We start from the raw sequence: 13,518 nt of genomic DNA on the forward strand, positions 1-13,518 counted from the left end.
ATCCAACATGCATTGGGAGACCCAGGCTTGGCACATTAGGGCAATAAAAAACTGTAAAAAAAAGTACAAACCAGCCAAAGGCCCAAAACGTAGCCTGAATATGTACCGTGGCTTGTTTATACTTTTTAAACCCGCCTGGGCTTATTATTATTATTGGGCTACTAATTTAATAGCCCAAATTGGCTGGAAACCCGCCACCCTGACGTGGCCATTATATTATTGCTCCGTTATTGTTGTTGCTACTGTTTTTTTCAGACCTTGTTCACAGGCTGACCCAAGTGGCTGAAAGTATGAATGTGTACGCCTTACAGTCCTATTTCCAAAAAACACTGGATTTTCGAGAGAGGGTTGGTAAGAGATGACACCTTTTCTGGAAAAAATATCGCCCTCCCCCTACTTTTTAAATGATTTCCTATTAGTAAAGTTAAAATGACTCATAACTTTTACCACCATGGGCAACCCTAGTGTGATGCTGCACAGGCAGAGACAGAAAATCACCGACCAGTTGAGAGGGAGACGCCATTTTTGCTGGTGGAATGAACTGGAGGCTGTCATAAGAAATCATGAGGCCATATAATAAATGGTCAGCAAGCAGGCCCAGCCCACTAGCAGGGTGACATTTTGGTTGGAACAGATGTAGTAATATCTAATTATGTGAAAAAAACATGAATTGTGCAAACTTCTGTTGAGATTTAAACTTCATTATAAAAATGCATCTTTTTTTCAACGCGGGTGACAAAAAAAGATTTCACTGAATTGTAAAAAAGTTTATTTGTTAAAGGATAAAATACTCCTACATCTTCATTGTTAGTATATCTCCGGCTTCTGCCAGATACCGACAACATTGGGACAGATGATCACGTGCATATTCCTGCCCAGGTTATTTATACCGGTTCCACTAGGCGCGCAGGGAGTTGCCTCCTGAGGTGTTCGCCTGTCGCTGGATAAAAAGGCGGGAGCGTTATTTATATGTATAAATCCGCGCCATACAGGCAAAGAAGAAAAGCGGAAACCCGCGCTGAATATTCGCAGCACCAGATAAACTGTACTAACACCTAAACGTGGTGTCGAAATCTCGTCACTTTTTCCCAGTGTAGCTGCACTTTCATTAAATTCCATTATTTACGGCTTGTCATCTCGCGCCTCCTCACCTGTGTGACCTGTCTCCCTCATGAACAGTAATATTTTGAATAAGTTTCTGTACTTTGACGGTGCAATGGGGTTGTAGGGACCCCGGGGATCCAGCAGAGGGCAAGGGAATGGCGGTGTTCAACACAGAATGTGCCAGCGCGGGTTATTTTGGGAGTCCCCTTAGTCAGGGGAATAGAAGCCACACACGCTGCTTGTTGCTGCTGAGATGTCAGTCTCTCTGGGACACTCAGGGGGCTGATCCTAAGGGGGAGAAAGCCAGGAAGGGGCAACATTTCGGGATCATGGAGAGCTTGTGCCCCCCAGACATTGAGAGGGCATCAACTGTATCCCTGGGGCTGGAGGATGAAGTATCCCCCGACACTGTACTGGACGCAGGGGAAGCAGAGGAGCTGACGCAGAGGTAGAGTCTGTGCCTGGCCACAACACTGGCAAAGCGTTTAGTCATACAGTGATGTGTGTGGCAGCTAGCCTTTGGGTCGCTTGCAATTTTACCTCACAAAACATTACTGGCTGCTGTTACTGGTCGTTTGTGTTTGTGTGGGACTGGGGTAGGACAGAGAGGGCATTGGCCTGGCCACAACATTACTGCCAAAAGTCATACAGTGATGTGTGTGTGTGGCAGCTAGCCTTTGTATCACTTGCACTATTACCTCATAAAACATCATTTCTGGCTGCTGTTACTGGGCGTTTTTGTGGGACTGGGGTAGGGCAGAGAGGGCATTAGCCGTGGGCCTCAGCAGCTGGAAGCCATATTTGAACAACTTTTTAAAAATGTAACAGAGGGAAGTGTGTCAGTTGATATATTTTCACTGTATACATCAGAGATCTCCAAGTCTTGGTCTTCCAGCAATTGTCAAACTCCCAAACTTGTGTGAAAATCAAGTAAACATGTCAAAGCAATCACTGTGGAATTAAGTGCTGAGCTGCAACAATTTTAATAAACAGCACTAAAGTTCCCAGACATCCACAACAACTAGTGCAAGTAATGTATATCCTTTCACGCCTTGAAAACCTTTCACGCCTTGAAACCCTCCCACCCACTCCCTAAACATCCTGCTGTGTAACCAGCCTGCTCTCTCCAAAATCTTCTTCTTTCAGCTCCTGGCCTGGCTGTCCTGGGGTTTCTATTTAAAGAGGTAGCAGAGATGACAGCTGAGTCTGGCCTGGCCCCTCCTTTTTATGTTTGCCACATACATATCAATCCTCAATTCCATTTCATGGGTGTCATGTCATTGTGCAATGGCTACCGGCTGTATAACCTTGTGTTCGCCTTGCAGTGCGGTTATATTTATTGTGGGGCAACTAGATACATTTTAATCCCCTTTTCCACCTCCTCCCAAATGCAGTTAAAAAGTTCTGTACTGGAAATTTATAAGTTGGGTTTGTTTCTTCCATATGTACACTGTAGGGCAGAGACACACGGTCAGATGCGGGGAGATTAGTCGCCTGGCGACAATCATAGCGCTTCATTTTCCTAAGTAGCCCGAAGTTTCCTCATTCAGGCGACTGGAAAACAAAGCATTCCGAGTGCCATCCCGCCGGCGATTTTCATTCCAGCTGGCGGGAAGGCAGGAGATGGCAGTTCAGGGAGATTAGTCGCCCCCAAGAAGAAGAGTTTGTCGTTGGGCGACTAATCTCCCCGAATTGTATATAAAATGTATAATAAAGCCCTGCTGTTCTCATTTTCATGCCATGGTTTCACACTTCAGTTATGTAACCTGTTAGCAGTGCACATGTTCTGATTAGGCCCAGATGGTTCTATAATTAAGCCAGGAGATCTGTCAAAATGGGCGAGACTCTGATTTATATACCTGCCCACAAGAGCGATAATCCCTAAAATCAGCACTTCCGTGGGTATGGTGGCTGTGTTTGATAAACTGCAGAGTTACATCAGCAGACTGTCTTGGGCAAGTTTAGGCTTTCTACTTGGCTTCAGGGCTGCCTTATGTAGTTGTGGGCCATTTAGAAAAACACTTTCTGATGCCCGATTGATAAAGTTCAACTACAGGTGAAGGACTGCAGGTTGTGCAACACTGATATAAAGTTTTACTGACACCAACTTGCCCTACTGTTGCTGTTTTTTGACACACTATACCTGCTATCCCCCACTCTCCCAACCAACAGCTGCTATGCTATGGGGCCCTGCTCTTAATTTTAACCTTTTATAATTGTTGGGCTATATCTCTTTATAATGGCAATATAAAGTACTCATCTAACCATATCTAGCCAAGGCACAGAGTGCAACCATATCTGCTTGGTCTCTACACATCCCAATTGAACGCTTATTCAGCATAGACAATATTAACAGTACTCAACATTGCATCCTTAAAGTTCTGGTTTTGAGTGTAGAGGTAGTAGAAAAAGTACATAAGTGCAACCCTAATAGTATTTTTGTTAGGAAGGTTTTAAAGGATGACGCAGTGGTAAAGCAGACCCCATAACTAAGATAGGGTCCAGGAAGAGATGGGATTTGGAAGAGGCACTATCTTACATGATCTAAGCAGGGGCTGGGGGCTCATTAGAGGTCTTCTCAAATGTGTAGAGTACTCTGTATACTTTACAATATTTGTTTATACAAATGTATTTTGTGAGTATGGATGTCTGTTCGCGATCCTTGAATGAGTTGAATCTGCCACTATGCACAAGGATTTTAAGTACTCTTGGGTACAGTGGCATAAATAGATGTTACTGGGCCCCACAGCAAATTCATTTTAGGGCCCCAGCATATAAAGAGGTTATTCTGTTTTACCAGTATATGTTGAAATTGCTCTTTATTTGGGCCTCATGGGGCCACCTATACCTCCTAGGTCCCCATAGGGCACGGGTGTCCAAACTTTTTGCAACAAGGGCCAGATTTGGTGAGGTGAAAATGTGTGGGGGCCGCGACCATTCAGCCTGACATTCATTCCGAGGTCGCTAGCTTGTGATCAGGATCATTCACTCCTGGAGATGGACAAGTACACTGCGTTTAGTAAGTGGAGTCTGTTTGGACTTATTCTTCGCGCCTTATTTAAACAAGGAATTGTGTATCCTTGACAGTAATATTTGGGCACATGATTAGTGAAATGATCGTCTATACTACTGCCTGTGTGCTGAAGGTGTTAGCAATAGACGCGTACTGGCACGTCAGTTTTTAGTTTACTGTACTGGCACGTCAGTATGTCTATTGCACTTTCAGCCCTAAAGAAGTATGTGCCAGTACTTGCACAGGCAGCAGTATAGACCAAGTTTCAGATCATTTCACTAATGTGCCCAAATAATACTGCTACGTGATTTCTGATTGCACTGTACTGTCGGGCCACATTATTATTCATTTCATGATGGAGGCTGAGGGCTGGTGTAAATTTGAAAACGGGCCGCAATTGGCCCACGGGCCGCGCTTTGGACTTGCCTACCCTAGGGCGTCACATGTAGTGCCTGTGACACTAGAGTATAACCCTGTAAATTCCAGCTATAAATGATATCTCTATGAGAATATGGAAGTTTTTGGAGGAGGAAATTATTAATCAATAACATTAGCCCTATCAGCTGCTGCTATGCTGGAATCCAAATTTCCTTGCAGTACAAGTAGCCTGTGCTTTCTCACTGTTTGTGGGAATCAAGGACAAAAATGTCCCTGTAATGCTTTCTAAAGGTGTAATTAAGGGAAGAGGACACAGCATTCACACAGGACTCTGTTCATTGCAATATTTATCACGAAGCCATGGAAATTAGTTTGATCTCATAATAGCATGGTGGCCGCCACTGACTGGCAATCTGCTTTATAAGGCTGCTGTACCCATTTGCCTTGATAAAGCTTTTAAGCGAAACGCTTTGGCAGAGCCTCCGATAATTTTTGATTTTAGACAACATTGATTCTTGATATTTTCTCTCTTTACTCCAATTCATTTGGACATCAGTCTTTTGATTTGAACGCTGTTAGCCTCTTCCACTACCGCATTTAATTCTCTTTTATTCAATGACACTGAAGGTGTGGTCTTGTAGGGAAGTTTAGCTCTCAACCATAGACAGAAAAGGTGACCACAGTGCCTAGTGTTCTTGTTTCTCTCCTTTTGGAGTCCCAGGGCCTAGAAAAACAATCTCATATTCACTCTTCACTATTTTCATTTTTTCCTACTTTTTTTCCTTAAATTATGTTTTTTGAGGTTCTTAATTTTATTTAATGAATTTTTCATCTCTCTAAACTTCGATTCTTCGAACTTCTGAGACTGCAACTAGTTCGGCACCAGCACTTTATATTAATTATTTCATTGGTTGATGTCAGATTTCTTCTTTATCGAATTAGCACTAGTAATTTTGCATTAATATCAATTGTTGATTTATTGGCAGTCTGAGACTGCAACTAGATCGGCACTAGCACTTTGTAATTATTTCTGTTAATTCATTGGTGGATGTTAAATTTCTCTGAAACTATTGATTGATATTTTAAAATAGTACTCAGTTAATTTACTCATTGAGGCAATCAGATTAGATTGTGTTCGAGAGTGTAGGGTTTTGCTACTTCTTCTTTCTCAAATACAGGCTGCTGTAAGTTACCATGTGTTCCGCTCTGGTGGGGAATGATGTGAACCATGAACTCTCTAACATGTTGACTATATACATAAAAATACTTTTTCTAGAAACAGTGCACTAAATATGGGGTTGCATGTTTTGTCTTATGGGCTTTGAAGCTACATAAATGTCTCCACCAGGCATTATACTTAATAATTTTTGATCAGTATCAGCATGATACGTAAAAACGCAGATATCCAATGAATCCCATTCCCATGTTTTAAAATATTGGGTATTAATATCATGATTGGAATTTTTTTGTTGCCTTTTGGTATTCTGATATCAGACTTGGGAGGCAGATTTCCCACAATTATTACTAGGGGTTGATTCCCAGAAGTTTATATATTATTCATCTACTAAACACATCCCTGTCTGTCACATTTATCAGAGCAGATGAACGTGAGCGAGCGAACACCATTCTGTTCAGTGGGGTGTTAGAGTTCAGTTCTGAATTGCTAAGCCCTGCTGCAAATTAATGTGGGAATTAAAGATGTGCATTTTGGAATAATAATAATCATCATATGTTCTTATTTTAATTTCAGTTTAAAAGAAATTGTCCAAGCTGAAGATGTTAAACCTAGGTTGCAGTGCCTTATGGCCAGCTCATCCTTCTCTATGTTGGCAGTTCAATGTGAAGACAGTGGGATACACTGGGAGACCAGCTCGAGTCGATGCTCCACTCCATGGGCGTCAGAGGCCAGCACCACCTCTGATGTGTTCAGCTTGGAAAGTTCAGGTTCTGTCCCAGGCAAAGTTATATTTATTATGGATGAGGGCAAATTTCCCAGGAAAAAACACAGATCATCATCATCATCTGGGTTACCACGGCAATCCTCCCATTCTAAAAGAAATGCAGACCCTTCAAAGCGAGGACCTACGGACAACATGGGAGAAGCTTTTAAACAAGCATTAGAAAAAGCTAAAGGTAACACAGTTTTGCATTTACACAAGGAACAAACATTTTGCCTAATTCGGCACAATTCTTCTATAAATATTTCCAAAAGTATTCAGACAGACAGGCACAATTGGAAGAGTAGAAGTGTAGAAGAGGTGCGATTAAAAAGTAAAAGTTTATTCACAGGAACAACATTCAAATAAATAAGACTGTTTTAAATAACACTTCTTCTACATGGTGGTCCATTGTGAGTCCTTTCCTGAATACTCTGAAAACATGTAAAGCCTCACTCTCTCTTGGTCTATCGCTTGTGCACCTGAACCCCACATGAAACATTGATTGTTCTCACCATGAATATAAATGTTCTATTATGACGAGGCCATAGGCATATATTTACTGTACATGCCCCTTAATTGTGAGCAGTGTCACAGACAGCCACAAAAAAAGACGGCATACAAGAGCCCAATGTACACAGGAAACTTTGTAGTTTTTGTCTAGTCTATGGTAGGGGTACATTGCTGGGATACCTAATACCTCCTTGTGTTTTATTTTCATTAATTTACGGATGCATTTGGGCTAGGCAAAATAACACTTAGACATTAGTTTTGAGTAATTGAGATCAAACTTGATGAAGGTTTGTTCAACTTGAATAACTCACTCCTGTTAATATGTTGGGGGAAAAAAACAACAGGAATGGAAATTGTTCCATACATTTTCAAAAAATTGAATTATTAAAAAAAAGAAACTCAAGTTAAAAAATTGAATGTTGAAAATACACCTCCTATTGACTTCTATAGAAGCTTATCCAGTTTTTAATTAAAGTGTTTGTTATTTTAATGATTGATAATCCTCGAAAAAGTTGATTTCAGTAAATATTCGAATTTGACGTTTTTGTGCCGTGATTTTCTCAAAAATGTTAATTTGAATAATCTTGCCCCTTATTTATTAAGGGTTGTTTACTTATAACCTAAGGCAGAAGTGCAAGAGCACTAAGGGGCAAATACCAAATTAAATCCTATCCCTAATTTGTATATTCAAATTTGAGAAAACAAATCTAAAGTCAGTTTTTTTTAACTAATTTTTTTTTGCTTTCAGTTGTCCAGTGTCACATGACATTTTATTATGAAAGTTTATTAACTTTGTATTTTCTTTTGTTTCCATGACTCTTTTTAGCTCTAAAAATCATGGCTTTAATTCATTACTCATTACTAAAATTTTGAAACGTATTAATTGTGATAAATTCTAATTCAAAAATTCAACATCTAAAATCTGGTTAAACCAATATCAGAAAAAAGGGGTCATCCAGGCACTTAAGAAACTCAACAAGGGCCACCGAAAATAGTATAAAAATATTTATATTTTATTGTAGAAATATATATTATTTATTGTAGATTCATCTTAAAAAATAATCAGTTTTTCCATTGGCCCATGACTAAGTGCCTTGGGGGCATGAAATGCGTAGGGCCAATGGAGATACTGATCCTTTTTTAGGATGAATCTACAATAAATATATATATATATATATATTTTTTTTATATATAATCTTTATTTTTGGTTGATATAGCAGACACAAAAATAACATCTCGACAGTCATTTTATAATAATAAAGCACGTTATTCATACATTGTGATCATTCAACTGTTAGAGAGAATGGGGACATGGGGAAAGAGGAGATAACCAACAGTGTTAACGCATAACCTCAGGGTAGACATTACTTTACCAGATTTCCAAGCCCTCTTTCCTAAATAGCCTTTCGATATATATATATTTTTTTAAACGATTTAGTGCATTAATGCCCCCTCTTTTTTCTGCTATTGGTTTATACGTTCCCTAAGATGAGAGTCTTGGGCTGGTGCACCTGGACTACCTGATCTACTCAGTAAGTGATTCAGACATTGAGTCCTGTGCTCCTATCTGTTATTTCTTTGTGTTTAGAGGTCATGTTGAAGTCAGTGGTTGCCACCTGTCAGGTTTGACCCATAGTCGATCCTGCATCATAGCCTGCCGCCTCCACATTTACAGCCCCCTGCCCGGTCTCCACCAGGCTAAAAGATGGCAACCCTAGTGAGAGCTGTCCTTTGAAACTGTAAAATCTTTTTTTACTTTGAGAATTTTTTTGCACTTTTAATTGCATGAAAAGCTTTCAAGGTTTTTGTTGTATCCATTCCACGTTTTTATTTGTTCGTGCTTATTATATTCAGATTTTTAAATAAATTAGGAGACATTTGTGCAAAACACCTTACTGATTTAAATTTGATAAACAGGCCTCCAAGGGTTGGGAATTGATTGATTCTGCAAAAAGTGCTTGGTTTTGGCTGAATCCCAAAACAACTTCTAATCTTGGTGAACCCTATTAAAATGTATACTCAGAGTTTTGTCAGCGTATAAAAAGTTCACTGATACATAAACATGGGGGCAAATTTACTAAAGGGCAAAGTGACTTACATCATTTCGGGACTTCGCTGATTTACTAACGGGCGCTGGCATAACTTCGCTAGCAAAGGAGAGAGACTCTAGCGCTACTTCGCACTCTGGGGCAAATTTACTAAAGGACAAAGTGACTAACTCTGGCGAAAATTCGCCAGCGTGATGTCATTTTGGGGCTTCTTCGCTTAACTTCACTAGTGAAGGAGATACATTTTAGCGCTACTTTGCACTCTAACGCCAGGCGAATTTTCGCTCTGGTGAATGGACGTAACTACGCAAATTCGCTAAGATGCAGATTTTAATGACCTTGCGCCAGACTTGCCTTCGCCACCTCAGACCAGGTGAAATGCAATAGAGTAGATAGGAGTTCCTCAAAAAAAATGTGAACATTTTTATACGTACCAAAAAACACTGGCAGTTTTTCAGGGTGATAAGCTGCAAAATATCGTACATTTTTTTAGGGTACCCGGCTTACCCCCTACATTTCCTAACATATGGCACATAAACTATACACTGGGCACATGTGTAGGGCATTATAACAACTCTATTTTATTTTATTTTATTAAGGTTCCCTGGGCTTATGTAATGTAATGTATTTGCTGCAACATATATGTCTATTTTAATTTAACTTCCCGACATATGCAAATTAGCCAACACTAGCGCAACTTTGATTTGCTTGCCGAATTAACGCTAGCAAAACTTCGCCATTGCTCGGCGCCCTGGACGCAACTTCGCATTTTAGTGAATTAGTCATTGCTGGCGAATTTCCGTAGGTTAGTGAATTTGCCCCATGGTATTTTAAACAAGCTGCAAATGTGATGGAAGATCCATTGAACTGTAGTGGAAGTTTATTTAACGTTTAGTTTATTTCTTTCTTACAGTTGTTTATATATTGAATAATTTTAACTTTTTTTATCTGAAAACTAACATGCTTATGCTGTGAGTTGCTGACAAGTTTCACCTGGTCTTACAGACTGATGCCAGCATGAGTCAGCAATGTGCAATACACTACTCACATACAACATAGCTGAGAATGTAACTATATGCTGTTTAGCACCGTAATATTTACCATAATTAACATACCTCTTATCATTCTGTCAAAATACAGTAATGATTTCATAATATCCCATTTTCAGGTTAGACCAACAAATTTTCCAAGCTCACTTAAAACCTTTTTGTGTAACCTTATTATTGTTATGTTTTACAGATACTGTGAATACAATCAAAAGTCCCAATTTAAGAAATGGTAACCCTGCATCAAGAAGTTCTTTGAAAAAAAGGGCTACAGAAATGCACCCACTTTTAGAAGATACTATGGATTCTGTACCAACTGCACAGATTCTTAACCCAGAAAGCAAAAAGGATATTCTTCAAAATCCAGTGTTAAAAGAAAAGATCTCAATGACACCTACAGATGTTGAAAATCCGCTTCCATCATCTGGTGAAAACCATTCATCAACAACGGGTCCTTCATTTACAAGTTTACCCACCTCACCTGAAAAAGCAGATGACCTGATGGCAAATAATTCTTCTATCACATCCAAAAGAACTCGTTTAGAAAGAATGAACCGTCCAATAGTTCCTCGGAAAGCCCTGAACAGTGTTTCAGAGAATATAGGCAATCTCCTCTTTCCTGAAGGAGAAAATACATTAGCAAACTCTGAACTTGATCAGAACACAGATGAGCTGCCTGACACTCAATCACATGTTTTCAGTATAGTCTCCGATGGTTCAGAAATATTAAATATTCTTGCCCCGGAACTCATATCAACGGTTGACCTAGAAGCCAGTGATCAAATGGAAGATAAACTAGAATATCTGGATGAAAACCCTATGCTTATACCAAAGCAAGTTTGTGAGATGGCTGATATATTAAATGAAACTGATGAGTCAAAGAAAGAGCAGGTGCTAAAAGTTAATACTAATCATAATGAAAACTTGAAAACATCAGATCAGGAGACAGTAAAACCATTAAAGCCAAATAAAGTCACCACTGATGTTGACTATTTTGAAAAATTTACTTTAATCGACGACAAAGTACCTATTGAATCAGACTTTGTGAAACCAGATCTCAAACTTGAAGTGGGTCTTGCTAAAGTAACAACATGTGGTCCTTACAGTGAGAATGAGATGGCTGTTGAAGATGACCTTTATTTGTACGGTCATTTGGATGAATCCTTCTATGGTGTTCCTAAGGATAATGACTTTGAAGAACAAGAATTTAATTGGCAGAATTCTGATGTTAATCAAGAAGACACAACAACACAAGATATACAGTCAAAAATATCCCTGTTTAATGAGGAGGAAGGCACTTTGGAAAAATCCTTGTTTTTTCCAACTTCTTATCCAATAAACCCAGAGCTTCTGGAGGAGCCACCAGCCTTGGCATTTCTATATAAAGACCTTTATGAACAAGCAAAAGGAGCAAAGAATAAAGATGATTATGACCAATCTGATGTCGAAAGTACCACTTCTGTGGCCACGTTTCATAGCAGAACTTCTGATGATGATGGAACTGGCATTTACTTTGAAAAATATAACCTTAAAGATGAGATACCAGTTAGTGATGCCAAGACATATTGTAAAATTAAATATGATTTACCTGAGATTTCAGATTACCTACAACCCGAGAGTGGTGTTACACCTGATATAAACGATTACAATACCACCAGTCTGAATAATGACAAGACTCTTGGAAGTGAAGAGTTTACTGACATGCAGAGGGAGTCAACTTGTGAAGTTGTGCCTCACTATAATGAACTACAACAGAGAACTGTGGAGGAGGATAATATATATGTGAATAGTGCAATAGCTGTCACAGATGCTAGTGAAAGCACAATTCTTGATATAAGTTCAACTGACCAAATGCATTATAAAGAGGACGAGATTGAAGAAAAAGACATGTCTATTCTTACTTCTGAAGCCACAGTCAGTCTAGATGATAATAATTTAGAAATTCCTAAATCTCAAGTGGAAAATAAGCTGCCAGCCATTGTTCATGACAAAAGTAAATCAGTACTAGATACTAGCCAAGAAAAGACAGTACTTTCTTCAGTGAATGATGAGTCAAAACAGATGCTAAAGACAGATTTTAAAGAAACCAGAGAGGAAAGGGTTGTTGACAAAGAGATTGCACCAGAAAGTGCAGGAGAAGTAAAGGGACTATGTATAATTCAAGGTGAAGCAGAGCATAACGAAGAAGAACCTGAAATATCCTTACAAACACCTCTGGGAGTTATTGAAGAAGAAGAGGAAGACCTTGGTCTACAAAACACAGAGGAAACGGCTGAATCTTTGGGCTATATCATGGTTAACAAAGATGATCTACCACTGCGTGGAAAAATGACATGCAAAGAAAGTCAGTTATTAGAACAAGAAAGTGAAAAAGAATATGATTTAATAATGGCTTTGGAGCAGGATGCTCAAAAGGAACTGGAAGATTTAGGGTTTGAAGTTATAGAGCATGAAAAATCCTCTGCAGATCTGTCAGAAGAAACATTACAAGGGGATACCAAAAAGACTCAGGGTGACACTTATTGCTACTCTTGCAAAAGTCCTATATTAGCCATTGATAAAATATTTGGCGACCATAAGGACCATGATGTCACAGCCTTAGATGATGTAGTAAATGAGATGACAGTAAGTGATTTATTAATATGTTAATTGCATATTATATATATTAAGTGGTTGTCCATACAATTAGAACTTATTTTTAATTCACCTGGACTTGGAAAAGAGCCATGGTGCCTAATTCTATACCTGATGTTTATATATTCAGCACTACTGTATTTGGAAGCCTATTGAATTGGGTAAATATACATCCTATACCAGTGCACAATTTCTTTCTCAATATCTGTATCGTGTTTGCTCTTTAAAGGATAATTAAGAAGAGGGATGTAATTCTTTGAAGAATTTTAAATGTAGAATGCATTACTGCACAGAAATAAATACAGTCTGCAGTAGTTATTGGAACTTATGAGTAATCAGCCCTGCAGCTGTGGGTGTTCATTTTAAAATGCCCCAAGTGGATTCTCTACATCAGTATGGTATCAAACACCGACTCTAAAACAATCTTACATTACTGAGTATGTCCTATTTCCCTTAAGCTGGCCATAGACGCAAAGATCCGATCGTTCGAATCATCGTACGATCGGACTTCCCCATCTCCCGACCTGCCACTAACCATTAGTAAAAGAACAGATCAGCCCATGTTCTGCCCCTGACAGCAATCATACGAAATTATATGTCCGACAAAAGACAGTCTCCCACTGAAAATCGTCAGATCGGCAATGCATTCAGAGATATTATAGGCAGCCGACAGAAATCTTTTAACCTGGCTGATTGTCCAAACGACCGATCTCCATGGGACGAAAAATGTCAGGACTCTCCACACGGTCCGAAAATCGTACAAATCGAGGATTTGTACGATCGGTCCTTTGGTCTATGGCCAGGTTTAGTCCATAGGATAGAGAAGCCTCATAAAACTGAACACG

The 13,518-nt window shown here is 39.3% G+C and overlaps 1 protein-coding gene across 1 annotated transcript in view; it reads left to right on the forward strand.

The window, feature by feature from the left end:
- The first annotated feature begins 891 nt into the window (after positions 1-891).
- Positions 892-13,518, forward strand: part of cmya5.L (cardiomyopathy associated 5 L homeolog) — a 50,148-nt gene continuing 37,521 nt past the window's right edge. The window contains exons 1-3 of the mRNA XM_018265518.2: positions 892-1,552; positions 6,246-6,628; positions 10,233-12,664. Coding sequence (XP_018121007.1) covers positions 1,260-1,552; positions 6,246-6,628; positions 10,233-12,664 — 3,108 coding nt within the window. The 5' untranslated portion in view covers positions 892-1,259. The remainder of the gene's footprint in view (positions 1,553-6,245; positions 6,629-10,232; positions 12,665-13,518) is intronic.

The sequence above is a fragment of the Xenopus laevis genome, chromosome 1L (genome assembly GCF_017654675.1).
Source record: "Xenopus laevis strain J_2021 chromosome 1L, Xenopus_laevis_v10.1, whole genome shotgun sequence".
In the NCBI taxonomy this organism is placed as follows: Eukaryota; Metazoa; Chordata; class Amphibia; order Anura; family Pipidae; genus Xenopus; species Xenopus laevis.